General features: G+C 33.7%; 2 protein-coding genes and 2 long non-coding RNA genes across 4 annotated transcripts; 1 reads left to right on the top strand and 3 right to left on the bottom strand.

Moving 5' to 3' along the window:
* The first annotated feature begins 55 nt into the window (after positions 1–55).
* On the top strand, positions 56–14,884 carry LOC125059652 (monocarboxylate transporter 10). Its single transcript, XM_047664170.1, has 3 exons — positions 56–814; positions 10,404–11,516; positions 14,762–14,884. The coding sequence occupies exons 1-3, from the start codon at positions 562–564 to the stop codon at positions 14,812–14,814; spliced, it is 1,419 nt and encodes a 472-aa protein (XP_047520126.1). The 5' UTR covers positions 56–561; the 3' UTR covers positions 14,815–14,884.
* On the bottom strand, positions 7,753–9,169 carry LOC125059689. The gene is made up of 2 exons (XR_007118713.1): positions 8,745–9,169; positions 7,753–8,581 (listed from the first exon to the last, which is right to left on the bottom strand). It is a non-coding gene; the product is annotated as an uncharacterized LOC125059689 (long non-coding RNA).
* On the bottom strand, positions 12,560–13,078 carry LOC125059687. Its single transcript, XR_007118712.1, has 2 exons — positions 12,854–13,078; positions 12,560–12,767 (listed from the first exon to the last, which is right to left on the bottom strand). It is a non-coding gene; the product is annotated as an uncharacterized LOC125059687 (long non-coding RNA).
* Positions 14,885–19,178: 4,294 nt separating the features above from the next.
* LOC125057721 (solute carrier family 22 member 1-like) lies at positions 19,179–27,160 on the bottom strand. The gene is made up of 9 exons (XM_047661563.1): positions 26,449–27,160; positions 25,661–25,928; positions 25,330–25,436; positions 24,539–24,693; positions 23,121–23,289; positions 22,645–22,780; positions 21,438–21,746; positions 20,306–20,616; positions 19,179–19,524 (listed from the first exon to the last, which is right to left on the bottom strand). Exons 1-9 carry the CDS (start codon positions 26,463–26,465, stop codon positions 19,326–19,328), a joined length of 1,671 nt encoding a protein of 556 aa, XP_047517519.1. The 5' UTR covers positions 26,466–27,160; the 3' UTR covers positions 19,179–19,325.
* Positions 27,161–27,294: the final 134 nt, after the last annotated feature.

Genomic DNA, 27,294 nt, shown 5'->3' with positions numbered 1-27,294 from the left:
TCGTTCCACCGACCAAGTAGGTCGGTGAAACGTCTTTGGCTGGTCTTAAACAGTATAGAGTCATTTTTCAGTTATCACTTATCAGTGACAACTATGGTCTAACTATGGTCTATGGCAGTCTATATCTGCAGATAATATTTAATGTGATGTCAAACTAGCACCATCAGGGTGTTAATGTAACTGAAATCTGTCAGTGTCATTGTCGGGTTTGGCGGTGAACGGATTTAAGCAGTCCGCTAATCACTACTCTGCTCACAGGCCACAGCAGCTGTAAAAATATTTGTAATTTGTTATGACAAGACGTCTATTCTCGTTTCCTTATTTCAAGTTAACGCATCGGGTCGGTTATCAGTTATCGTATTTTGTGACGCGTGCGAAATTAATATTGTGCGTAAATTTTGAATGAAACTATTTAAGTTTTAATAATTCGTCGAAGTTTTTTTCTTCTTTTACAACATATACATTAACTGCATACGTAATTACAGTGCTAACCTCACGATAAAGAGCCATGCGCTTTACCTTATAACAGTACCATTTAAGTAGAATTTTTTTTGACCAAAGATGGATAGAGGAGAGATAGAAAACAGTGATTTATTGACTGGAAAAATCGTAGAGAAGTTAGACGATCCAAATAATATTCGAAATGTTGCAAAAGAGCCTCCAGACGGAGGTTTCAGAGCATATTCTATTGTAATTGGATCCTTTCTAACAAATGGCCTACTATTCGGCGTAATCAACTCCTTCAGTGTTATTTATACCGTGTTGAACAAGCAACTACATGATGAAAACGTACCAGATGCAGAGAGCAAAGCAGGTAAAATAATTATAATTTTTCATACTTCGTATATACACAAAATATTAAAACTTCTTTATAAATTATGTATTATATTATATACCAAATCTAAAAATTTTGTTATTTGCCTAACTAAATTTACCCAATTATTAGATTTTTTTTAAACTTTAAACTAAATGATGTGTAAGGCTTATCAAATTTAACAGAAATAGGAAGATATACTTGATTTTCATGTTTCTTATATAATATGGTTTTCTGTTTTTATTTATTTTGTAATTGTATTGTCCAGTAAGTTTGTGGCTATCATGTCAAATATTATAATCCTTATAGTCATAGGTAAATAAATTGAAAACCTATTCTGATTACTGATTTATAGATCTACAAAATAAATTTTGCACAATAAGATATTTTATATCTATTATTAAATTATTATTATTATTCAAATTTTCTGAGAATGGCTAAAAAGGAGAAACAAAAGCAAAGTAAATGTAAACCTATTACAAATATAAAGTTTTATAAAATTGTGTATTTTATCCTCTATCCTTAGTTGTATTCTGTAATTATTGTTAAATATATCTAGTAACATATGCCATCAAATAAACTGTAAACAGGCTGATAAGGCTGATAGTAAAGGTTATCAGTTTAATGTATGGTTTTATTGTTCTGATTTAATGCTAATTAATTTTACAGCAAATTTGCCTAGAATTTGCATCACTTATTTTTCTAAACAGGCAAGGTCTGCTATATTTTATATTGAACAAATTTTTACAAATGCTATGAAATGGCCTACGAAAGATACAATTTTTTTTAAATTCTGGATCACTGGTTATAAGTCGTCATCATTACCTAAAGTGAAAAAAAAAAGATAAGTCTATCAATGTACAATGTCAAACATCAATCAAACTAGAGATATGAAATTATCTAGACAAAAGTTAAATGTTTTTTAATAAAGCTTTCTGCCTAGTTACTAATTAAGTCTGTCTAGACTATATATGTCAGGGTTGAACTCTAGGTGTATCTATCAAAACCTAAATTGGTAACAATTAATCTGACCTCATAATGAAGGAGATTATAATGAAAACTTATTACTAATTAAAGTGTATATATTGATGTATTGGGGTTTATAATTTTAGTTTCAAAAGTACCATTAAAAACAATAGCAATATTTTTAGTATAAACAACTATATCAAGAATTGATTTAGTATGTGAGCGACTGAAATTCTATTAAATCAAAGAGATTATTTGTAGAGAATAAATATCAGATATATAATAAGGACCCTGCTTATTTAAAAGCTAGGTATGAAATTACATGAGGCACCAAACACTGCTATCTCTAGTTCTGTTCTTAAGAAGCCTTTACTAATTACCTTACAAAGATCGAAAACTCAATAAAGAATCTGAAACATTATTGACACCATAAATCGTCAGGGTCACCTGAAAACATTTTGCATAATAAAACAGCAGCTCAGAAGTATTTCTAGCGATTACATTACCACAAAGCAATGGCTTTTTACTATATTAAAAAAAAACCATAACAATGGTTTTAAAATCAATTTATCACAGCATTAAATCAATTGTAGCCATAATTAGAAGGTGTGTGTTAGAAACATTTTGTAGGCAACAAAATTCTCAGATCAGTAAATGATTACTTGCTGATGTAATAATGGTATGATTTTAGTGCACTATTAGACGTGCCACTGTTAAGGGTATATTTAGGGACAAACTATTCCTTATATAAAATAAGTATATATATTTTTTTATATAGTTCCCTATCGTAAAATAAGATGAGATATAAGGTTTCTTCTTATAGGGCCATCTACTTGCGAAGGTTGGCGATCATAATGGCTAGTTTAATTTTGGATGCCGCGCTTCTAAACAATGACTTGGTGCTTTGACCAAAGCATTGTCTCAAGTTTTTCAGCCAAGACGTGCGTCTGCGGCCAGGTCTCCTTCTATCTACCACTTTGCCTTGTATGATTAGTTGAAGGAGCTCGTATTTTTTGGAGTTACGTAAAACTTGTCCTAAATATAAGATATAAGGATTATATTATGCTTAACAACCAGTTATTCATTAAGAGTTAGGCATTTAGTAAAGATTGTAATATTCACTATTTACCTGAAGCTATTAGGTAAGGTTTGCATAAATCAGAGGTAATTTTTAGCTGAATTGTAAAACAATTAATAATTAAAATATTAGTTAAAGACAATTTATTGGACGACTTTGAGGGTAATATTAGTCTAGAAACTTCTTTATTTTGTTGGATATTTCATTCATAAATCTCCCGGGGCAACCTATTACAGTGACGCGGGTAGTGAGGGGGTCGGACTGGCAGGTGTTATGGACCCCTACTCACTAAAACCAAACCCCGTCTGCTCGCTACGGACGGGAGGTAGCGTAACCGTAGCGTTTCCCTTAGTTCATGCCCCGGCAGGAGGGTCTACTGCGTAGTCCACGTCTTTTATCCTATATTAATATATATCAAATATTATTACCAGAATGTTTTGAGCGGTGAGCCTAACTCCTAGATCGAAAACACAATTACAACGGGCGACGGTGAGGCGGCGTTGATTGTATAAATATCTAATTGTTGCAAACATTTCATTGCAATTGACACATCACACAAGCCGTATTACGTCGTATTCAGTATGTTTCTGAATAGATAATAAAATATCTAGTGGAAATAGTTGCTTGCAGGGGTGGATCTACTTATGGGCTATCTGGGCTGCAGCCAGAAAAATATTGTTTCATCTTTCAGTCCGTTAGTTAAACGGCGCCGTTTAGTTAAAAGGGTAGGCTCTTAATTGAACGGCTAATTAAGCTAGTTGACTGCGACATATATATTAACAATTGGAACACAATTAACTAAACCTATTATGATATAATTATTTCTTGTAATATACATACTTTCATCGAGTACATTAATATCTGATTTATACGAATGTATTAACATTTAAATAAATTACATTTGAATGTTCTATTATCCGTGACATAGGCTATATTTATTTACAAATATATTAAAAAGCGACAATACATATCGCTTGATACAAAATTTAAGTGGTAAAATAAAGACATATTTTTTATTATATTGTTAAAGTTGCTACTGATAAAGTTGACAAGTGGCACACAATGTATCATAATCTAATCAGGTCGCAGTTCAGATTCTATACCCATTCATCTCTCTTATCGGAACTTGCGACTAGCTCGGTACTAAATGGAGCCCTAAAGATAACATTCTTTGTCCTTTGATTCCACTGAGTTACTGCCTAGTTTATGTTTAACCACAGCATTAAAAACTTTTTAAACTGTGTAAAAAAAATGGTTCTCATCGCATAACCATAGCTTTACAGTGACAGTCTTTAGTTTGAAAATTAAATATACTGCTCAAAACAATTAGCGGAACAAGATTTTTCTCCTTTCTATTGCTTAAACTAAAATTAGATTTAAATTAACTTGTACGCTATTTTTTACCTTGTTAATTCGTTAATTACTACAATTAATAAAAAAATTCAATTTGTATTTTTTTTATTAAAAAAAAATTAAAATGTGCATTGTAGACGAAAAACTAATTGGTGATAAAAAAGGTCCATCAAAGAAATATTCTTATATCGTTTGAATTATCGTCTTTAGTGACTTTCAGTAACGTGTGTGGCCTCCATGAGCCCTAATCACGGCTTGACAACGACGCGGCATGCTTCGTATGATCCTCCGAATATCTTCTTGTGGAATTCGCTCCCATTCTTCAATCAACGCTTCAGTGAGCTGCTGCAGTGTTTGAGGTGCAATCGGACGCTTCCGGATGCGCCTGTCAAGCAAGTCCCAAATGTGTTCAATTGGATTTAGGTCAGGGCTCATGGAAGGCCACTCCATTACACGGATTTCCTGCTGTCGTAAGTAATCTGACGTGATGGCTGCAGTATGCGGCCTGGCATTATCTTGCATTAAAAGAAAATCTGGGCCCATACCATATGCTGCGGGCCAAACATGATCTTCGAGCACATTTTCAATGTAAGTTTGAGCACACAAACGCCCGGGAACAACGACGAGATCTGTGCGCTCGTCCAAACTAACTCCGCCCCAAACCATCACAGAGCCACATCCAAATTTGTCATATTCCTGGACTGCTGCTGCACTGTATCGCTCGCCTGGGCGTCTGTAAACACGGAGACGACCATCGCAACGTGTTAGACGGAATCGTGATTCGTCAGTAAAGAGCACTGGCCTCCAATGTCGAAGTTGCCAATTAGCGTGATTTTGCGCGAACTGTCGGCGAGCTTGTCTATGTTGAATTGTTAGACGCACAGCCCGAACTGGTCGGCGTGATCTCAAATTGGCTTCCAACAACCTATTTCTTACCGTCTGGTCGGAAATTTCTACACCAGTAGCCGTCCTTAGTGTATTTTGTAGATCTCTTGCAGTTGTGGTGCGGTTACATAATTGCGATCTTGCAAACGTGTAGTTTTTCTCTTTCGACCTTGACCACGCCTTCGTGAGTATTCTCCCGTCTCACGGTATCGCTTCCAAAGTCTGTAGATAACAGAAGGGGCTACTCCTAGATCATTTCCTAAATAACGCATAGTTCGACCCTCTTCAAGCAAAGCGATAGCTCGGGAGACATGCAATTCAGTCAGATCTGGCATTATGACCTAAACTCACTCGCTTTAATGAATAACAATACTCAAAGGGCTCACTTCAATTTCTATTAATACTCAGAAGATTTAAAAAAACTACTTAAAATGTGTTTTCTGTGATTAGAAAGTAATGAAAATTCAAAGACGTCACTTTGTTTTTAGGTGTTTCTAGACACACTGCCACTTTATTATAGGACTACTAACCAAAACGCCGATGCTCTTTTGTTTTTTATTTTCTTCGACAATGCCTTAACATTATCTAGTGGCCAGTAATAATTAAAACCTTAAGTAAAAAGTTTAGTTCTACTTTAAAGTTTTGTTCCCGTAATTGTTTTGAGCAGTATATAATAAGGAGATCGGAGATTCCTTCGTTCACAAGACCTTTTCTTTTCATTCAAAGAATATGTGGAAGAACTAGGATCCTTTTTTTGTTTGTTTTTGTTTTTCTGTAATACAGTAGAACCTCGATAAGATAAAGTCCAAGGGAAACACAAAATATTTTATGTTATAGAGGTTTTAAGTTATCAAGGTTCTATGTCAGGTAAAGGTTAATATAGAGGTATGTACATGTTTCTATGTACCCTTCCTCCCATTTTTACTTGAATGCATCAGAAGGATGGAAAATTAAATATGTAATCATATTTATTCACATTACTTACATTACATAAAAATAAAACAACAACTAAAGGTTTAGTCTACTTAAAAAAATCTGTGATTTTCTTTTGTTTTAAAAAATTCACTGTTTCTAAATCGATTTGATTTTCAATGACAAATAGAGAGGAGAATACATTAACACATTAACTTATGATGCAAGTAAGTCGTTGTCACAAAGCTAACCGCCGCAAAGCTTTGAAGAATTTAGATAAATCAAACAATAGGTAATGTATTGTTTACGTTAACAATACATTAGTAAACACGTGCAAGCAATAAATACCGAAACCATTTGTTTTGACACTCTTATAAAATGACTCATTCACAAACAATTTTATGTTATAGAGGTTGTGGAAACATTTCTTTTAGTTACTGAGGGCCTATACAGAGATTATTTATTTACGTTATAGAGGTTGCGTATTTTAAGTTATAGAGGTTTTGGGCTCTGATGGGAAGGGAACATAGTATTTTTTGAAGTAACAGAGGTTTTTATGTTACCGAGGTTTACGTTATCGAGGTTCTACTGTATACACACTATTTTGTTTACCATTGTCGACACTATATTGCATACTTCTATGTAATCGGCGAACTAAATTCCTTAAACAAGTAAATTGTACCTTGGGAAAGGATGTCGTAATTTCGCCAACTGATTGTGCGTTAACAAGGACAAGCCATTATCTTTTACACTAGTCTTTTCTCTGTAACCAATTGGTATAATAGTGCAAATTCATTTAATTAGGAAGTACCCAATTTAATAATGCAGATGTTATCTTAATCTTATATCGACATGAATACCTTTTGGTGATAACACAAACTATGTTGCATTGAAGATATTATCTTACTTTATTTGCATAGCAGTGTAGGCCTAGTGGCTTCAGCGTGGGTCTCATCCCTGAGGTCGTAGCTTCGTTTCCCGGCTGTGTTCCAATAGACGTTCTGTCTATGGGTGAGATCTATAGTCCGCACTTGGACTTTACTCTGACTTAACTATCGAGCTAAGACACAGTCGGTATTTATAGAGCAAACTGCGAATCCCTCCCTAGTGTTGGCTTAGCTTAATCTCAAGTCCACGAAATCGACGACTTACCAAAAACTTTGACTATAAGCCTAACAAAAATAATGGCCTAAAATTTGCTCTACCATCATATCTTTTACTGGACTTTTTATTTTTGTCGGTTTTTAATGAACGGTGTTGCCATTTGGTATCAGAGTTCCATAGACTTTGGGAAAAATAGAATTTGAATTCAAAGAAATTTTAAATGATCTTGATAAATACCTATGAAATGCATGAAATAAAATAATTATACATTATTATGGTATCTATTGTTGTTTATTTACATTATTTATATAAGTGTTCAACCCCATTTTTGAGAGATCTTATAAATAACTGGTGTGATATCGTATCTGTCACCTGGCAGCCCTGGCATATTATAGTGACAACGAAATTCAAACTATAACCTAACCGATGACTCTCGCTTCACATCTGTTATTTTCGTTTCCCTGAATCTTCTACCATTTATTACCTGACTACCCTAAAAAATTTGAGATAGGAGTGGAACATATAAAATTAAAAAATCTGTTAGAAATAGAATTTCTTCAACAAAAATATAAATTAGTATTAGAAATATGTATTACACTCAAAAAAAGAATCAGAAAATAAATGTTTAAAATGAAACAAGTTTTGTTTTGATATTCTTTATTACCGAACAAATTACCTAGTTAAATTGTGCAATCACAGATTGCCGGAATGCTAGACCTGTAGGAGATCTTTCATTGTTTCTGTGTTACTCAACTTCTGCTGTCAGCAAGATCACCATCATCATAAGCATAGGGGATGCTTATGACTCTATATACCTATATTATGCAATACAGCACAAGCTATAATTATATATAACTAGTATATTTTGTCAATTTTGACTGTAGTCCTAGCTGTAAACATGGAAATTTCCTTTTCTACACTCCGAAAACCCTTTCAACAATATGCCTAGTTCTTATTTGAGAATAATTATAATTATTGTCAGCTCTTGTCGTTGGATATAAAAGTGTTGTTAACATGAAGTTAAGTGCCGGATAACCGCTGTCACCTACTAAAACTCCTTCTAGTTCACCATTTAGCAGCCTTGCATACGCCTGGCAGTTTCTAAATATCCTGCTGTCGTGTGAACTGCCAGGCCACCTGGTCACTATATCAAATATTTCCATATCAGGCCCTATTATTGCTTGCACATTTACAGAAAATTACCCTTTTTTATTTCTGTATGCTTCAGAGTGAGCGATACCTTTGGGTCTATTAATTTTTATATGGGTGCAGTCAATAGCTCTGATTATACTGTTTAGGTCATGGTGAGTATTAGATCTTATTAATTCTTCAAACTTCCTTTTGGCTGTGTTCATATTTCTTGGAAAATTTACAAATCTAGGAAGTAATTTACTCAACTCTGCAGAGACTTTATTTATAATTAAACAGACTGTAGATTGGCTTATTCTGTTCAGATCACCACACACCATCTGTAATGTCAATGAATTATTATTAGTTACATATATGTTATGTTTCTGAAAGTCAGAAGACAAATGTCTTCAACATATAATGTATTTAAAATCATTTGAGAATACATAGGTACCTATAATATTCAAATCGAAAAACCATACATATTTATGAACACAATATTACCTGAAAACATCCAGTTGCATTTTTATGCCTTAATGCAAAAAGTATTTGCAATTGCGGTAGGTTTGGCGATCCTCTGTTGTTATAAGGTTGCAAGTTTGTAATGATCAGTGGCAGGATCACATTTAATACCGTGTGTTTCAAAATACGGTTCCTTCTTTTGAATTCATTCTCACCGTACAGGATGGAAGGATTTTGGTTGTATTCGTTCCGAACATATACAACACTTTAGGCAAAATTTTCAATTGTTGATATTTGATACAAGTGCTCTGTTGCTGTTGTCAAAACAATGCGATCCGTTCTACGTAACAAAATTATTGTCATCTTTAAATAATTAATACATTTTCTAAAGGTTACTCGTAAATTTCTAGTTATTGCAATAATAAAATAAATGAATACATAAATAACAATAAATTGAAGATATATGTGTACCGTTTTAGATGTTTAAATATTTGTTATTGTTTACTTTTTTAAAGGATAATAAACAAAGTATTGCATGAACTGAAACATCAATTTGTATTTTGACATTTGCTGTCTTAGCTTGGGCTTAGCTTAATCTCACCGTTAAAATGTCTATAAATACGAAATCATAGTTTAACCTTAGTGTACACTAGGCAAAGTTTTTCGTAAGGTAAGTCTGAGCAAAGTCCAAGTGCGGACTATAGATCTCACCCTATGTGCGCATTGTACATTCGCTCGAACGGTGAAGGAAAACTACGCGAGGAAACCGGCTAGCCTTAGACCCAAAAAGTCCACGGCTTGTGTCAGGCACAGGAGGCTGATCTACTTCTTGCCTATTAGATTGACAAATGATTATAAAACAAATAAACATAAACCCCAAACCTAAAAGAAAGGTCCGAAACTTCAGACTTGTAGACCCTGAGTGGGTCGATACTACGTCGATACACCCACACGATCGATATTTTCATTAAAATCAAGCAATTTGTTTCAATCTAGATGTAAGCGCTATTTTCTATCTTTAGTAAAAGCGTTTGTTTAATTTCATGTAAATGTTGAATTAATTATCATATTAAACAGTTAATAGTTTAGCATAACTATTGATTTTGGTACGGTTAGTCATACAAGGTATTAGGAAATTATGGGTGGGTTTTCAAAACAATAATCTGTTAAATCCACTGCGTTACTAAGCTATGGAGACAATATTATTTCATATAAATGTAAATTATGATATTAGTAGTGAAAATTAAGTTTTTTGTCGGATTTTTTTCGTGGTTTAATTTACCTCGTAGACTGTCTGATGTATCCAATTTATGAATCAATATCAATCAAACACCGATAGTGTTACAGGCTGAAGGTTGAGTTTTGACATTGAACGTCTACCGCAATACTATTTTATAATCACCACATGGTATACACAATAGTGCCGTATAAAATATATTGTAGAGTTTAGAAAAACACATTTTAATCATTTTTGTAATAGAGGTAAAGGTAGAGGATATACTCGATAATGTTACTATTTTAAAATTAAATTTTTGTTTTATAGAAAACACACATACAGTAGAATTATATATTATACAAAGACAATTACATATTTAAATGCAAATTATAACATCGATGTAGGTACACAGCCAATTATTTTGAAATAACTATCATAAAGACCTATTTCTTAAACGGCCATAATGTGTTTCTCTTTTGTTTCAGCGTTTGTGGGCTCGTTAGCGTTGAGTATGACGTTTCTCTTGTCTCCAGTATCCGGCGTACTTACCGGTCTCCTGGGACTGAGACTAACAGCTGTCCTCGGCGGCACTGTGGCAACTGCAGGCTTGGTCATCGCTTCCTTCGTGGTTCATAATGTGGAAGCTCTGTACTTAACGTATGGAGTCATGTACGGTATCGGCGCCTCGCTTGCGTACACTCCTTCTCTTGCAATCCTTGGGCATTACTTCAAAAAGTATCTAGGACGTGTCAATGGCTTCGTCACTATTGGTAGCTCAATTTTCACAGTCATCATGTCTACCGTTATGAAATATACAATTGATAATTATGGCCTCGAATGGATGTTCAGAATGCTGGCTGTCATAAGTTTCGGAATTGCGCTATGTGGCTTGCTTTTCAAACCTATCCCGGTCGTGGTTATCGAAAAGCCATCCCAAGAGACAAATACCATCAAAACGATTATGAAGACAATTGTCAATGTACAAATATGGAAGAACCGTCAGTATAGGCTGTGGGCCATTTCTATGCCGGTGGCCCTATTCGGTTATTTTGTTATATATATACACATAGGGGATTTTATTCAAGAGAACTTTAAGAGCAGTACATCGAACTTGCCTCTGCAGTGTATGGCTGCTACTTCCGGCTTGGGGAGATTGATGTTTGGCATTTTAGCTGATAGAGACGGGGTAGACAGAATTCTTTTGCAACAAATATCATTTTACGCTATCGGGTCGTTAACAATAATTTTGCCCTTTGTGAAGTCTTTTGAACTGCTGCTTGTTATTTGTTTAGGAATAGGAATGTTCGATGGCGGGTTCATATCATTAATAGGACCGATAGCTTTCGAATTTTGCGGGAGTGTATACGCAGCTCAGGCCATTGGATGTATGTTGGGTTTATCAGCAGTACCTGTGTCTATAGGACCTCCCGTGGCTGGCAGACTGTCTAAAGTGTATAAGTCGTATACACTACCCTTTGTGTTAGCCGGGTTATCTCCCATCGTTGGTGCTACGTTGATGTTTATAATACGATTCCGTTCACGAAGTCGACATGTCAAAGAGGCTACAAATGGACATGCTTTGCCGGCGCCTGATGTTGGTGAGTTTATTCAAACTGTTTTCTATATATACATTTTTAATTATTAGTTGGTTTGGGTACATATAAAATATCTATTCTGATGCCAAAAGAAAGATCAGTTATTTGATACAGAATATGTTTGCATTCCTTTCTACTTAAAATGAATTAACCTTTTTGTTTAAAACTTAAGATATATTATAAAGTGATAGTAATTGAAATGCGTTTCCTCTGTAACATCAGAGTAAGTGTAGTGTACCATACAACTCGTCAGTTTTGATTAAGTTATTCACTAATAATAATACCTTTATTAAATCGCTAAGTTTGTCACGGCTCCACTTTAAAACAGCTCCAAATTTTTTTCTATCGTTCTTTACTAGTATGTAGAACCAATCCAAGTAATATTAAGAAAGCGCATGGCTTTGGACCCCTTCACAAAATGAAAAAAAACTGATTATATTAGATGTATGATGTAAATGATTAAGGAGTGTTGCCCTAGTGGCTTCAGCGTGCGACTCTCATACCTGAGGTCGTAGGTTCGATCTCCGGCTGTGCACCAATGGACTTTCTTTCTATGTGCGCATTTAACATTTGCTCGAACGGTGAAGGAAAACATCGTGAGGAAACCGACATGTCTTAGACCCAAAAAGTCGACGGCGTGTGTCAGGCACTGGAGGGTGACCTACTTGCCTATTTGATTTAAAAAAAAAATGATCATGAAACAGATTTAGAAATCTGAGGCCATGACTTAAAGAGGTTGTAGCGCCATTGATTTATTTTATTTATAGATGTTAATGATATTGTCTCAGTTCCTAGTGAATTACATTATAGGCCGGGAGATATTTACACAAAATAGTTAGTCATTTGCACCAGTATGGGGGTTCTTCAGGGGTCTTATTACGTAATTACAAGAATAATTTTGATGGTAATAGCGCTGGTACCGGAGGGCCAAGCGCGTGGGCGTAACTCGTCGGATTATTTACGACTTTTAAACGATTTGTTCCACAAACATTCTAGTATTTTCCGATAGTCCATAAAAAAACAAGAGGCGGCAGTGTCATGCCATACTTGGTAACAGTTTTAAATACCACCGCACTTTTTTGACGATACTAATTATTTAGGAGTCTCGGAGGACCTTCATTGGAACACCTCCAAGTGAGTTTTGCTCCGGAAAATGTGATCACTTCCTCACTATTCAAGTCACGATTCACAACGGACCCATCGTCCTCAAAATCATTTTCACGAGTAAAACTTGTAGACGCCATCACTATAAATCTGAAAATGATCGCGAGAAATCAGTGTTGATTATGTATGTAAAGCCAAGTTTCAAAAAATGCAAATAAAATAACGTGACGTGTAACTTTCACGTGAAAATAAAAAAGAAACGGATTTATAAAGTAAACTTTGCACTGTAAAACTAATTACCGCTAGTCTAGCATAAACCACATTCAAAATGGCCGATTAAGTTTATAAAATTAATAGGGATGTGAAAAATAATCGATTTTTTTTAAAGTGAAAATCGATTTTTGTATTCGATTTTAATATTAAAAATAATTGAAAATTCGGCGACCAAATATTCATATACTAACTCTAACCTAACCAATCTAAATAATATTTTTTTTTGTGGACAGCTCCGATCTAAATAGTAATTGTTTATTCAAGCCTCGGCTTCTCGGCGTCCTGGTCGCCTTCGGCGACCAAATATTCATATACTAACTCTAACCTAACCAATCTAAATAATATTTGTTTTTGTGGACAGCTCCGATCTAAATAGTAATTGTTTATTCAAGCCTCGGCTTCTCGGCGTCCTGGTCGCCTTCTGCGACCAAATATTCATATACTAACTCTAACCTAACCAATCTAAATAATATTTGTTTTTGTGGACAGCTCCGATCTAAATAGTAATTGTTTATTCAAGCCTCGGCTTCTCGGCGTCCTGGTCGCCTTCGGCGACCAAATATTCATATACTAACTCTAACCTAACCAATCTAAATAATATTTGTTTTTGTGGACAGCTCCGGCGCTACGGGAAATGCAGCCCCTCCACCCTTGCGTACCAAAGCACAGGCATTTTATTCAAGCCTCCGCAACCTCGGCTTTTTGGTCGCCTTCGGCGACCAGCCTCAGCCGCTACAGCTTTCATAATGCCTGTGCTTTGTTACAGCGGGTGGGGGCTGCTCTTCCTCCGCGCCTCCGATTATTTATATACACTCTAGGGGTAAGACAGACAAGACCACGTGGATAGTGGGGTGCTCTGATTCGGTTTTGGGTACTTTTTGGATATTAAAGTAAACACTTTATTCTAGTAAAAATTAAATAATATAGAAAGTTGCAAACAATGAAATACAAGTACTAATTAGAAAATACAGACGAGTAGGTATCGATAATTTCAAAAAATTTCGGAACCCTATAATCTATCAACACGAAATTAGGTTAATTTCAATGTTGATTATTCTATAACTTTAAATTTCAAAAATGAGGAAATAATCGATAAATAAAACGATTATTAACAATCGATAAATTAAAAACACGATTTTTTTAAGTGAACGTCACATCACTTATAACCAATAGAAAAGTAGAAAATGGCGGATTGTTTACAAATTTTAATACATTACACAAAACTTTAAATTTTTTATAAAAATATTTAGACGCGTTTCCGAAGCAAAACTCACTTGGAGGTGTTCCAATGAAGGTCCCCCGGACACTCCTAGTTAATTAGTATCGTCAAAAAAGTGCGGTGGTATTTAACACCCAACCCCCATACTTCTCCGGTGTGACTTACGCCCGCCATAACGACGCGAATGCGATGATTAAAAAAAAATTCAACCATTTGTACCAGGCTATTTTTTGCACAGTTATCATCGTCGCGCAGCCATTTACGAAAATCACCATGCCATACTTTTCGGACCCGCCGTAAAAATTTTCTATTTTTGCCAAACTATTTTGTGTCACTATCTTCCGGCCTATTTATTAGGTTAGGTAAGGTTAAAGCCTAAAATTTGTATCTTCTTTGATTCATTTCACAAATCAATGTTTTAATTTATTTATATGGGGCTAAAGAGCATGCGCCATCTCATTATTGCATTGTACACAATGGTGATGAAAATATGTAGAAAACATTTGAAGCTATTTTAAGGTGGAGCAAATTTACTATTAAATTTAATATAAAGATTCAATAAAAGTTCTGACTGAATGCATTTTTCATTCGTGGTACATATACTTATACTGCCTAGATTGCATTAATTAACATGAAATTCTAACATTTTCAGAAAGTACACCATCGCTTCGACCGAACGGAGTGGGTCAGCAAACATCATTATAACACTGGCTAGAACTGTTTACAAAACTATTAATAATATAAGTAGTAACTGAATCTCTCTACTATTTAAAAAGCTCAAAATGCAACTGGCTATTTGCACACAATGGATTGACCATAGGCATAGACAAAGTATGTATTTTTGACACAGATTAGAAAATAATATTAGAATGGTTTATCTGTGAAATTCCACAGATGGTTATTTATTAAGAATGTAATTAACATACACGTGAGCAGGGTCAGGTTTTTAATTTAGGTTTTTACATTAAAAAGTGAATTGTATGCGTAGTCTATGGTTATGTCATACTTTTTTACTTTACCTAAGTGCATTTTACCCTCGAATTTGACGTACAAATACGTTCGACCCTTTAAATTTTTCTGCATTTGTTAGGCACAAACTTTAGCTTTGTATAAATCCATAATATGTATTTTTTTGCGTATGTGTCAAACAAATTTTATATTTCGTTTTGCCAATATATTAATAGACTTATTATATATATATATATATGTGTGTTTTGAACTTGAATAAGTGGGATATTGGTAGTAAACGCTCATGAACGTAATGCAAGGAAGTATGTATATTTTATGTATAAATACATATTGAAATCAGAAATAAAAAGGGACCACTATGCTATTATATTCGAAAATTAAAACTCTGACTTATATTTCATTTATTATATAATATTTTTTATCTGTAGGTATGTAGATAGTGAACAAAAGCTGTTCTTGCAACAAAAAGCCTAGATTTTTATTATATTGTGTACGATAACATCAAATCATTTTATCTCGTGAGTAATTTCCCGTTCAATATTACTTTATTATCAAAATCTGATAGAGTTGAGTATATTTTATCGATCTGAAGATTATAAAGCAAAACAATATCTAGTTAATGTACAATAAGATTGTTGTATTCGTAACGCAGCTGCGTATTTCGAACGAATGCTCAAACATACATCCCTCCATATTTATTTACGTTTTAAACAAAGGTATAGATACCGGCAGACTTCTTGAGCATTAAACAAGGGAGTGGGGGAAAGTTTGCGCATCGCGGGACGCAAACGTCAACTGATTTACCAATCAAGCGTTCGATTTTGCCATTTAAGAAATGTATTAAAGAAAAGCTGTGCAAAAACTACTATAAAGTTAACGATTATCTAGTTGATTAAAGGGCCTAGGACTAGTGCTAGACAGGCTACTTCTAATTTGCAATATTTGTTTTAAAATAAGTGTTGTTTGATGATTTGCTATTTTAAGAGTACCGAGAGTTTTTACGCTGGCTTTTTCTCTCGGCCTACACCCTCTGTCTTTTTTGCGGATGAGTAGGGATGCTTACAGATTCAAATTTAATGACGTGGAATAAGTGATACCTGTATCTTATGTTGCATAATAAAAATATTTTTTTTTATCGACACGTCACTCTCCCGCGGCCGCGCACCACCAAAAATGGTCTGACATGTCAGAATATGTCGTCATCGTATGGCTTTTATATCTTCGAGTGGCAGACTAACACGTGGCCGCCATTGGTTATTATAATGTCTCATTTTACATTGATTGTAAAACAAAAGACGACATGATTCTGTATAGCTTTGTTTGAATTAGAAATTCTCTTGACCAATGACAAATAAACAATTGCGCTAGTGTTTTGTCTTACGTTTTACATTCCGGGCTCATGCCCCAGGGATCTGATATCGCAGAGCAAACACAATTTGATAAGAAACACGAGTAAGTTATTCAAAACAATTAAATTGGATGATGTAATTTTTAGTACGTAATTTCAACAAAATATGTTGATCAGCCCATATCGAGTTAAAATATGATGACGCAATGTTAATATAGATATTATAATAAATTATACTGTATGTTTTTCTAATTGTTTTATATAATCATATTTAGGATGTGCCCTTGTGAGTTTGAAGTTTGTTAGCCCTCAAGGGGGAATAGATAGGTTAGCAGTCTTTGAAAACCCACCCAAAACTGTTATTTCTCTACTAACTGCACCATCAATATAATCCTATTAAATAAAAAACCTTTACGACACCATAAAAAACGAGAATATAGAAAAGTTTTATGTATACACCTAGTTTCAAGATTAAATTATATTTGTCAATTAAATTATCTACCTTTTGTATATAACTTCTAGAATTGAGATCACTATGTATACATGTGAAAATGTGATGTGAATGATTGGTGCTAGATAGCCACTTTATATTTATTAATATTATCCATAATTCTATGTATTTTCATGCAAATAAACATTATTTACTTGGACTTGTTTGACCACGACGGTGATGGTAGGAGATGGTGGAGTAAGATGGGGGAAGGTATTTCATAAATAAAACCCTCAGTTTTTAATGGCACAATGTAGGAACTTTTATTAAGAAAATAACCAGTCTTTCTTCCTTTAATTATAATAAGTCAAATCAAAAAAAATAAGTCTTCTCATAGAAATATCAACTTTAAGAAAATAACTAAATATCTCCATCATACCCCACCTTTAGGGCAACACGGGGGGGACCCTTCGGGAAATGGGGGGGGAATAGAATAGTCGTTCTCTTCACAAATCGGGCAAATATGGACAGCTTCGTCATCGGTATCTTCCACTAAGCTAAAAAGTAAAAACCAATAATTAGACATTTAATTAAAATATTTATTTTAACTTAAGTATACACAATATTGTCAATTCCTGCATATGCGCAACAGGAAAATTATATGTATATCTATTATGTTAAAGACCGTATGACGAATAAATTAAATAAAATATATTTAGTGACAAAAATTTAAATTGTTAATCTAAATTTAATTTATGATACGTGAATAATTTGAATAAATATTACACACTATAGACACGTAAATGATATCATTTAATTTGCATTTTATTATAATTTAAAATTTGTATTGTTCCTAATATTTTAGAACCAAAGAATAGAGGGTGTTGATAAAACTAAAAATTATATGATAGAATTCTTCAAATTATTAAAGTCCATGGGGCGAAGTATGAGTTTTTGAGTGTAAAATGTAGACTGCCAATAGATACACAATGTTCTTTAATTATATAAGTCAATCATCTCTTTTTATTAAATTGTGCTTACGCTGTAATAGAAAGAGACAGATAACGAAATCTGAACTTGAAAAAGGTGGAACTAGGCTGATTTAAAAAATAAATACAATATAAATATCCAAACAAGTTTCTTTTGCGTCTATAATAAGAGAAACAATTCAATAAATTATCTTATAGATTTTAATTTGACACAATTTCAGCGCGTTATCAATTTACATTTATGAAAATTTACGTTTTGACATCTTTCTGTTCTGTGGTTAGAACTATCGCAGTTACCTTAAAAGTTCCTAATTTAGTATAAGTTTTCAAATATTTTTATAAATTTAACTACGTTTATTACTATTATATGTATTTATACGTTTTGTTTATTATCTAAAATGGTTATTATAAAAATGCTATTTAAAATAATCCGCCTTCGAATCTTCATACGAAACCGTTCCTATGTTTTATTTATAATCTGTGGAATTGTTTTAATTGGACGCTGGTATAAAATGACAATTACAGATACAAAATATTATTTTAAACTAAGAAACGGTACTTACTATTTTTATTACATTGTCAAAATGTCAAAAATATTATTTATACTATAAAATGTTAACTTTTAAAGGTTTTTACTCCATCATTGTTAGCTGTTGTAATTTAATTTTATTAGGTTTGCTATTGTTCCTATAAGATAGATCTTAAGAAATATATGTTATTTAAGTTGTTAAATAATTTTCCTATGTTGGTGTCCAATACCCAATGACGAAATATAAGATAAGCCTAATGTTATTTTTAAACCTTATTGATTTTTATTTACGAAAATATATCCGATAATATGTATTTAAAATTAATAATATATAATAAAATGTTACGCAGTAAACTTAGTTATTATTTATTCAAAAGTAACACGAAAAAAATTGTGTTAAAGTGAAGCAACGCAATTCAATGGAGGGACCCGGTGGGTTTCATGGATTTTTATGAGCTGCGGATTTATCACTATATTGTTACTCCTGAAGTCAAATTTAGGACCTCGTAGTAATAAATTATGACCCCTAACCAAGGTGGGGAATTTAACATAGTTGCAGTCATAATGTCCTTAAAGCGCGTGCACTTAAGTAAATCTTTAAAAGAAATAATAGATGGCTTTATCGAAAAGCGAACCCATTTCATAAAACCTGCAATTGACGTCAATATACAGATAATTACTATGTGACGCAATTATAACACTATTTAATAAATAAAATGCCACTTAATACAGTTGATATTAAAATAATATTTATCCATTACACCCTGTGTCTGCAATGTGTTACAATTAAATTACACCAATAAATTATATAAGAATCATTTATTCACCTGGTAATGTTATCAGTGAAAGCGTCAGTGAACGAAATATATATCCACGTGACACCTCAAAATCGTACAACTTGTATAAAAGGCCTTGATAATTTCATAGAAAAGTAAAGACACAACTAAATTATTAATTAGTTTTATTATTTTGACATTGCCTACACGATTTATAAATAAAATGCCATATTCGTACGAATCCAATTTGTTGAGGTGGGTTGGTATCATCTGAATTATTTCCATCCATACTAAAGGAGTGAACCCTTAATTCCAATTCTTCGTGTGAGGGGGAATTCGTTTTTTGTGCCACCCACCGTAGTGGTTTTGATAGCCTGAAACGTATTTGCAAAAATATGTCTTCTTAAGTAACCGAATTCATCTAGTTAAAAAATTGTAATGTGTTACAAAAGACGATAAATTGGTAATTTACACTTATATTTAAAAAGGTAGGAAATACTTAATTGCACTCAATATCCTATCACCATCTTAAGAGAGTTGCATTTGAATAATCAATGCGGATAATAAAACGATAATCAACCGCGACCAAGATCGTAAATCACTATTGTAACTGGCTATGTATATAATATTAATAGCCTTTTAAATCAGATACTTTTACATTTAATTTTCGTTTGCTGTACTTTGGGCTCCAGATTAGAACTTTTTACTCCACTTTTCTTTTTCTATTGCCATGTGCATTTCTGCTTTAGTTTATTTATTTTTATTGTAACATCTGTTTACTTAGTTGTTCTTCTTAAAGCTGTATTCTTCATTGTGTCTATTCTTTTCTACCCTATCATACATCGTTCGATCGATCATTGACACACCTGTACGACATGGACGACAGGACCGTAGTAGATACCACAAGAACAGGACAGATTTACGTGCGTATTTGAGGCGAGGAACATCGCCAGCTTCCTAACTTAGGAGTTATAGCTATAATTGATTCCTTCTTCGAAGAATGTTCTAAATGATCTTAAGCCGAACACTGCTAACCATTTGATTGATAAGGCAATTACTGTGCAGGTATCAATTGCCGTCCGTTACCTTAAGAATTTGTGAAACAACTACAATACCACGCATTTCTTATCACAAAGCAAAGTAAATCATACTTACTCTGAGAAATAGTCCATATCCTTTAATGTATCTGGCAACTCCCGCCCATCGACATCAGGTAGTATTAAACATATAAATACCAATATCAATGTTATTACTACAACAACTATCATCATAGTAAGATCTCGAATATCCTGGGTCGTGACAAGGTATGCTGTCATGGTGCCAAGGTGTCCCAGAGAGTAATAGCACCCAAAAAGGGTCGCTCTGCATTTAGTGGCTAAGACCCGTGGTGTAATGTTGAGGAGTAAGGCGTGGCTAATTAACCCTGAAGCCAAGCCTATTGTAGAAATCACTTCAAGTATGACGAACTAAAAATTTAAACGTATGTTAAATTATAATTTAGGCTTTTATAAAGTTGACACCTGCTTAAATAGTTATAACAAATATCTGTAGAAAATAATAATACGCAGTGTATTATTCATTTACATGAATCCTACCTCATTTACAACCTACATCAAATATTTGTCGCTACGATTTGTACTACGAAAAGTAGTTTTCAAAGACACTCTTCTTAAAGTCACAGCCAGCATTGCAATACTTGGCGTTGACATATCGAACAACTCTCGCTTTCAAGTTTATCAAGCGCGAATTCGGCCCCACATAGAGTACCTACTGATCTCACCTCTGTGCGGGAGCTCCCTATCACCAGCTCTTTCCATATGATCGTATTCAACGAAGAGCGATTCGAATCGCCGACAATCATCCCTTCCCTGAGGGGTCACTCTACATTATCTACCACATTTACCACGGAGAGTGTTCAGAGAAGTTGTTCGGATTAAGACCTGCAGCTGAGTTACATCATCGGACGTTGAGGAAATAAGAAATTCCACCCGTATCACCTCCATATCCGCCTTTGTACAACTGAGAGTTTAGGTTAGGTTTAGGAAGTTTCTGCCGCGCACAACCACTACGTGGAACCAGTTGCCCACTGAAGTTCCGAACCAATTCGACTTAAGGTCCTTCAAGAAAAAAGCCTTACCAGTTCTTAAAAGGCCGGCAACGCACTCGCGAGCGCTCTGGCACTGAGAGTGTCCATGGGCGGTATCACTTATCATCAGGTGAGCGGCCTGGCCCTGTTCTATAAAAATATATTTATAAAAGCATTTTATGACACGTAAATTTTACTCACATTAAGATGTAATCTCTTCTTGAAAACAAAAATACTTGTTGAAGCCCCCAAAATAACAATATTTAGCGCCAACCAAAATCTCAGCTTCATCTTTTTCCCCAAACAAACATAAGGAAGTCCTAAGACAGCCGTCGTTGGTAATACTTTAACAGGGGCATATATTGGATCTTTGTATACTTCCATGTATAAAGGAGACCATAGAAAAAAGTACAAAGCCCAGAATATAAGACACGACAGAAAAATAATTCTAACATTGTGAGTACATAATATAGTGAAACAAGTCCATTCCTCATCCAAACATTTATACGCCTGAAAGAAAAATTTAGGCAAAATGTTGTGAGTTGTTTCTGTGCATAAAAACTATTACTATTTTAAAGTAGAATAAAAAAATAAAATATGTTTACTATGGAATATATGGATACAGGTATCACTAATTTCACGTCATTAAATTTGTATCGGTAGACATCCCTACTCATCGACAAAGAAGAAGACGGTGTAGGACGAGAGAAAAAACCGGCGAAAAAAACTCTCGGTACTCTTTTAAAATATCAGATCATCATATAAAATGACTATGGTAAACATAGATAGAAGAAACCAGAAAGGAGATAGGGCTAAAGAAAATTAAATATTACATCAAAATAAAAACCGCATCTAAATTCGAAATTCTATTGCGTAGACAGTCTACATTTTGTTACTAATAAACAAAGCCGAGTGTAAAAGGTCAAAATATTATAAAACCAATTTATAATCGACAGCTTATAGACATAGAAACATGTCTATTTATAAAAAAATATTGTTTTATGAAATGCAAGGAGAAATCATTAAACCTGTTATCTTTCCCTATTAATAACTTTATGATCAACTACTGCCCCGCCATTTTTATCAATATGGCCTTACATGTGGTGCGTATATTAAAAAAGACTTTGTTGTAGCATCTAAAATTAAGATATTTATTCACATTTAAAAAAAATTGATAATATATTCTTATACGTAGGTTTACATCGCAATTATCCTGTCAACATGTCGAAAAATACAGGCAGAGGAATTGAGTTTGTCATTTATTTCAAGTTAAATCATAAGAAAATTATGATAATTTACTTAATAATTATTTTCTAAGAAAGTTTTTGTTTAAATGATGTATAACAATATGTCATTGTAATATATGTGACAAACGATATTACTTAAGAACAATGATTAACATACCTACTCTGTGGTCAACTGGTCTTATTTTGAAGTCATTACATAATATTACGCGGTTTTTCTTTGCAGCTCTAATTAGTATCTTTTCTGCTGATGATATTCTTCTATTGTATAGCAACCATTGTGGTGATTCGGGAATCCATCTACAATTGCAGATCAATTTAGGTTATAGTTTTTAGCAGTAACGATAAAATATTATCTTGCATTTGCGGCGACATACCTGTCAAAAATACTGTCGATGTATCGGCTTTTAACAGAATTCTTCGGAACAACACAATGTATTGTTCGGTCTATGAAGTTAAGAATGTAGGTAACATTTCATTGTATTAATTATTATCATGTTTGACTTTGTTGTTTTTAAATTAAGTGTCAAGAATAAACCTATCATTTATTGAAGGGCATTACAGTACATTGACTGTGGAATATTCCACAAGTGCAAACCTCTGCTTCTCTAAATAATTACGTAAAAAGAGGATAGAATACCTGATAAGAATAAGCGGTAGAAGACCCACTAAGAATGCTATAAAGTTATAGGTTTCAAGATTAGGAGCAGAATTCGCAATTGCTAGCATACAGGTGGAGTTTAAAAGACGAGGGAAAGAAACCATAAATCCTAGAATAGTACGCCATTTGTTGCTTGCAATTTCACAGACTGAAAATTTAAATAGAGTTCAATATATATTTTGGTAATCTCAATATATATCGACTAACCCAATGGTTTTGTGTGTTGCCAAGGCGCAATAAAACAGACCCTTTAATATGTTTAAAGGTCTGTTTTATTGGTAATTCAATGGCAAGGTAAACTTTTGTGTTAACCGATCTTATACAATTATAGTTTTGCCCGAAATAAAGTCTCAGAGAGGACCACTGGTGACCGCGTTGGCAGGAGTGACGACTCTATTATAATACGATATTTTTTTTTATATATAGATAATTCTCTATTCCAATATCCAACTACCCTGTCATACATATAATGCATGTCACAATATAATAGTTCAATATTTTCCTCTGTTATCTTTAGGGACTTTATTCAAGGAACCTAGTTCAAACCATATCTACATCTAAACAATTGTATTGATATTTCCCACGGGAAATCTGATTCGCACTAAAGATGCTAATCAGCTTACAAAGTCCTCTCACGTATGTGTACACCACGCGTAGTCCTAGGCCTTTTCACGATTGTTTTGCCTCGACTTGATGTTTAACATATAAACTATATAAAAATATATAGTATATAGGACAATTTACGCCACGTATTTTGTGTCCCGGTGCAGTCATGATTGCATCTGTTTTTGGCATTACTTTTCTCGCAATGCAAGTTTTATTAGAACGCGAAATGATTATTTTAAGCTAAATAGGCTAGATTATTAATGATATCGTCTAGTTTAAAGTTTAAACTTGTATAAAAACTAATATTAGAAAAATAATAATCATGACATTTATCTTTGTGTTTATGGGTGGCGGTTAGCACTAAACTCTAAGTAACAAGGCTGCTCTGGGCAGACTCAGAGGACATATATCCACTAAAAAGGAACATGGTCTGTGTCTAATTTAATAAATGCCCTGTACAGATACAGGCAAACTTCTTGAGCATTAAACAAGGGAGTGGGGGAAAGTATACGCATCGCGGGACACAAACGTCAACTGATTTACCAATAACGCGATCGACACGTCACTCTCCCTTCGCCCTCCTCCCAGTGATACCTAAAAATCGCTTCTGGGCAGGCAAGGACATTTGTTCAAGATGTTTGCCGGTATCTATATTAGGACTTAAAGAACTGTCTTCACGAATCCTCGAAGATATAAAATATCTGGAAATTACTATTATGCGATAGTAGAAACAACAATTATAATAATAATCCATTAATCTCATATATCATAAAGTACAGAAAATCACATACCTATAACTAATCCCAGGTAGTAAATACCACTAGTAGATAATGACTTGAGAAATATAAGTAGTAGATACCAGCTCTCTGAATCACAAAAGGTTATCGCAAGTCGGAATAATAATTCAGCTATTATATTCATCATGATTGCTATTCGTCTTCCAAAACTTAAAATAATATATGTATAAGGAAAGTTCTTTTAACACCTATGTGCGCCAACTTCTTTTTTATGTAACAGGAGGCAAACGGACAGGAGGCTCTCCTGATGTTAAGGGATACCGGTCGCCCATGGACACTCACATTGCCAAAAGGCTCGCAATTGCGTTGTCGGTCTTTAATGAATTGGTACGCTCTTCTCTTGAAGGACCCTAAGTCAAATTGCGTGGCAAAAACACTTAATTATTCAGATACGGGTGGAATTTCGTATTCTGTCTCGACGTCCAAGGATGAAACTCAGCTGCTGGAATCAATCTCAAGCAACTAAAGACTCTCCATGGTAAATGCTATAGAAGACGCACAGAGACCTATTACGAAATCACTTTTATCTAAACTCTCGTTCTTTCTCTCTTCATAATGTGGGTAGGACAATATAACTAGTCTGGCCATAAATAAAAGCCAAAGGTGGCAATTTCGAATAGAATATTTTTTATTTTTTGTTGAGACTTTAATAAATATGTAGGTATAAATTTTAATAATTTTACATTACCTCATTTAATTATCTCATTTTCATTTGTAACAGAACTTATGGTGGGACTAGGTAGATAGTCCGATATTAATAATAAAAAAATTACATTTAAAATTACCCATCCGAAATAAGTCCAAATATAATGCTTCCCAGGCATAAACCAAAACGACAAATTACCGTCAGAATTAGGAAAATCGTAGAATCTTTATCACAGAATATAAGCCACTGAAAAACCAACGTTATATGGTAAAAAGGAACGTTAATATACATCATACATTTATACATAATCCACTATCTAAATTAAATTATACTTTAACAAAATCTGATATATGTAGTTTAGTTTAGTTTGCATATTATATTCTCAGCTCCTTATAATATAATAATAGGCTGGGAGATAGTGACACAAAATAGTGGGTCATTTGCACCAGTATGGCGGTTCTTCGTCTTACCGTTTTCTTAATCCACACGAGCCACATGAATCTTACTTGCCAAGAGTCACACATAAATTCCGTTCCATTTACAGTATATGAACACAGAGTATCATTGTACTGAGACCTACAGACGACGCCATTTGGTGGTTGTAGAAGGAACGCGTCTTCATACTGATTAAGTACTGTTGGTGCAGCTAAAATCGTTGAGAGTATAGTGACTGTCCATTGCCAAACGCCAATATTTCCAAGAACTTCGGTTGTCACGTCTTCATGGATAGTTCCACTTCTGTAAAGTATTATCTGTTAGTATAGTGGTGTTAGTATAGTGGTGTTACTTAAGCGTAAACAACGAAAAACTCATTTCAATGTTTCAAGGAAATACAAGGAATCGCACGTTATGTGATCTAGAGTGAGCTGTAGGTTTTAGATTATGCTATTTCCCAAAGCAGGTATGTTCTACCAAATTTACGACTCGCCTGTCCAAAGGTAAAAAAATTGCGTTTGTGAAACTGTTCTTTGTTAGGAAAAAATTATATGTCGGACAAAAAGAATGACTTCAGACTGCAGATGTTACAAAAATTCCACCAAACCATTTTTGTTATTTTCTAAGAATATTAATACGAATCTAGCTCCACTATAAACAAAAAGCAAACGATGTTTCCGTGCCATCTGAATGCCTACGTATAGTATGTATATATTATATTAATTTCACACTTCTGTTTTGATGTAACGTCCTCCACAATATCACTTACTGATAATGTTTATTTATTTATGTAATATCAACGCAAAATTACGAATATTCTTACATTGACATTGTGGTCATTATCTTCTTTGTTTAATCTTATAAAAGGTCTTCAACCGATGTTACGTCATTTTCTTGGCTAACTAGATTATTAATCAATATTTTACGAAACTCGACCACAAAGTCCGCATGACTGCAATTGTATTTTGTTATAAAAATCTAGATTAGAGTCGGAGATTTTACCAAGTAGATTTCCTTGAAGATGCGGGTATGTGACATTGATATGTGTGAAACTGTTATTTTAGTGTTGATATAATTATTATTTTTATTAGGGTATGGAATGAACACTATTTGAGTGAATAATATTTTCGTAAATTCTGTAACACTCTAATGATTTTAATGTTCTATTCTTTTCTCTTAAACTCTCTTCTCTTATAATTGATTTACACTTAAACATAGAACGTTATAAATGCTACCTCGTGACGTTTAATTTAGTGGAAACCTTCATTTAATAACTTCAAGCAAATCGAAGCACCGGTCGGACTTTAGCACAAAATAAAGAACTAAATCAAAAGACCAATACCTAACTAAACTGGTTAGATGAATTTTGAAACTCGTTTTAAATTTTAATATGCAGACGAAGTATAAATATTGATTGAGTGATATTTCGTAGATATATTAAAACCTTACAGTGATACTTACTCAATGAATAACATAAAAAGCACGCCATATTGGAAGGTAAAAAGGAGTTACAAATATTTGTATCTAATCTATATAGATTCACAGTTATACGGAATTATTAATTTAAATAATTAATCTACTTCTAGAAATAATTCAATATGCTACTCTGTAAGTAAAATATTGCTCTGTATGGTGCAAAATAAACACAAAATTATAAGTCATATCAATA

The sequence above is a fragment of the Pieris napi genome, chromosome 2 (genome assembly GCF_905475465.1).
Source record: "Pieris napi chromosome 2, ilPieNapi1.2, whole genome shotgun sequence".
NCBI classification, from domain to species: Eukaryota; Metazoa; Arthropoda; class Insecta; order Lepidoptera; family Pieridae; genus Pieris; species Pieris napi.
The sequence above is the reverse complement of the archived record's forward strand: the minus strand, read 5'-3'. Positions and strand labels throughout refer to the sequence as shown.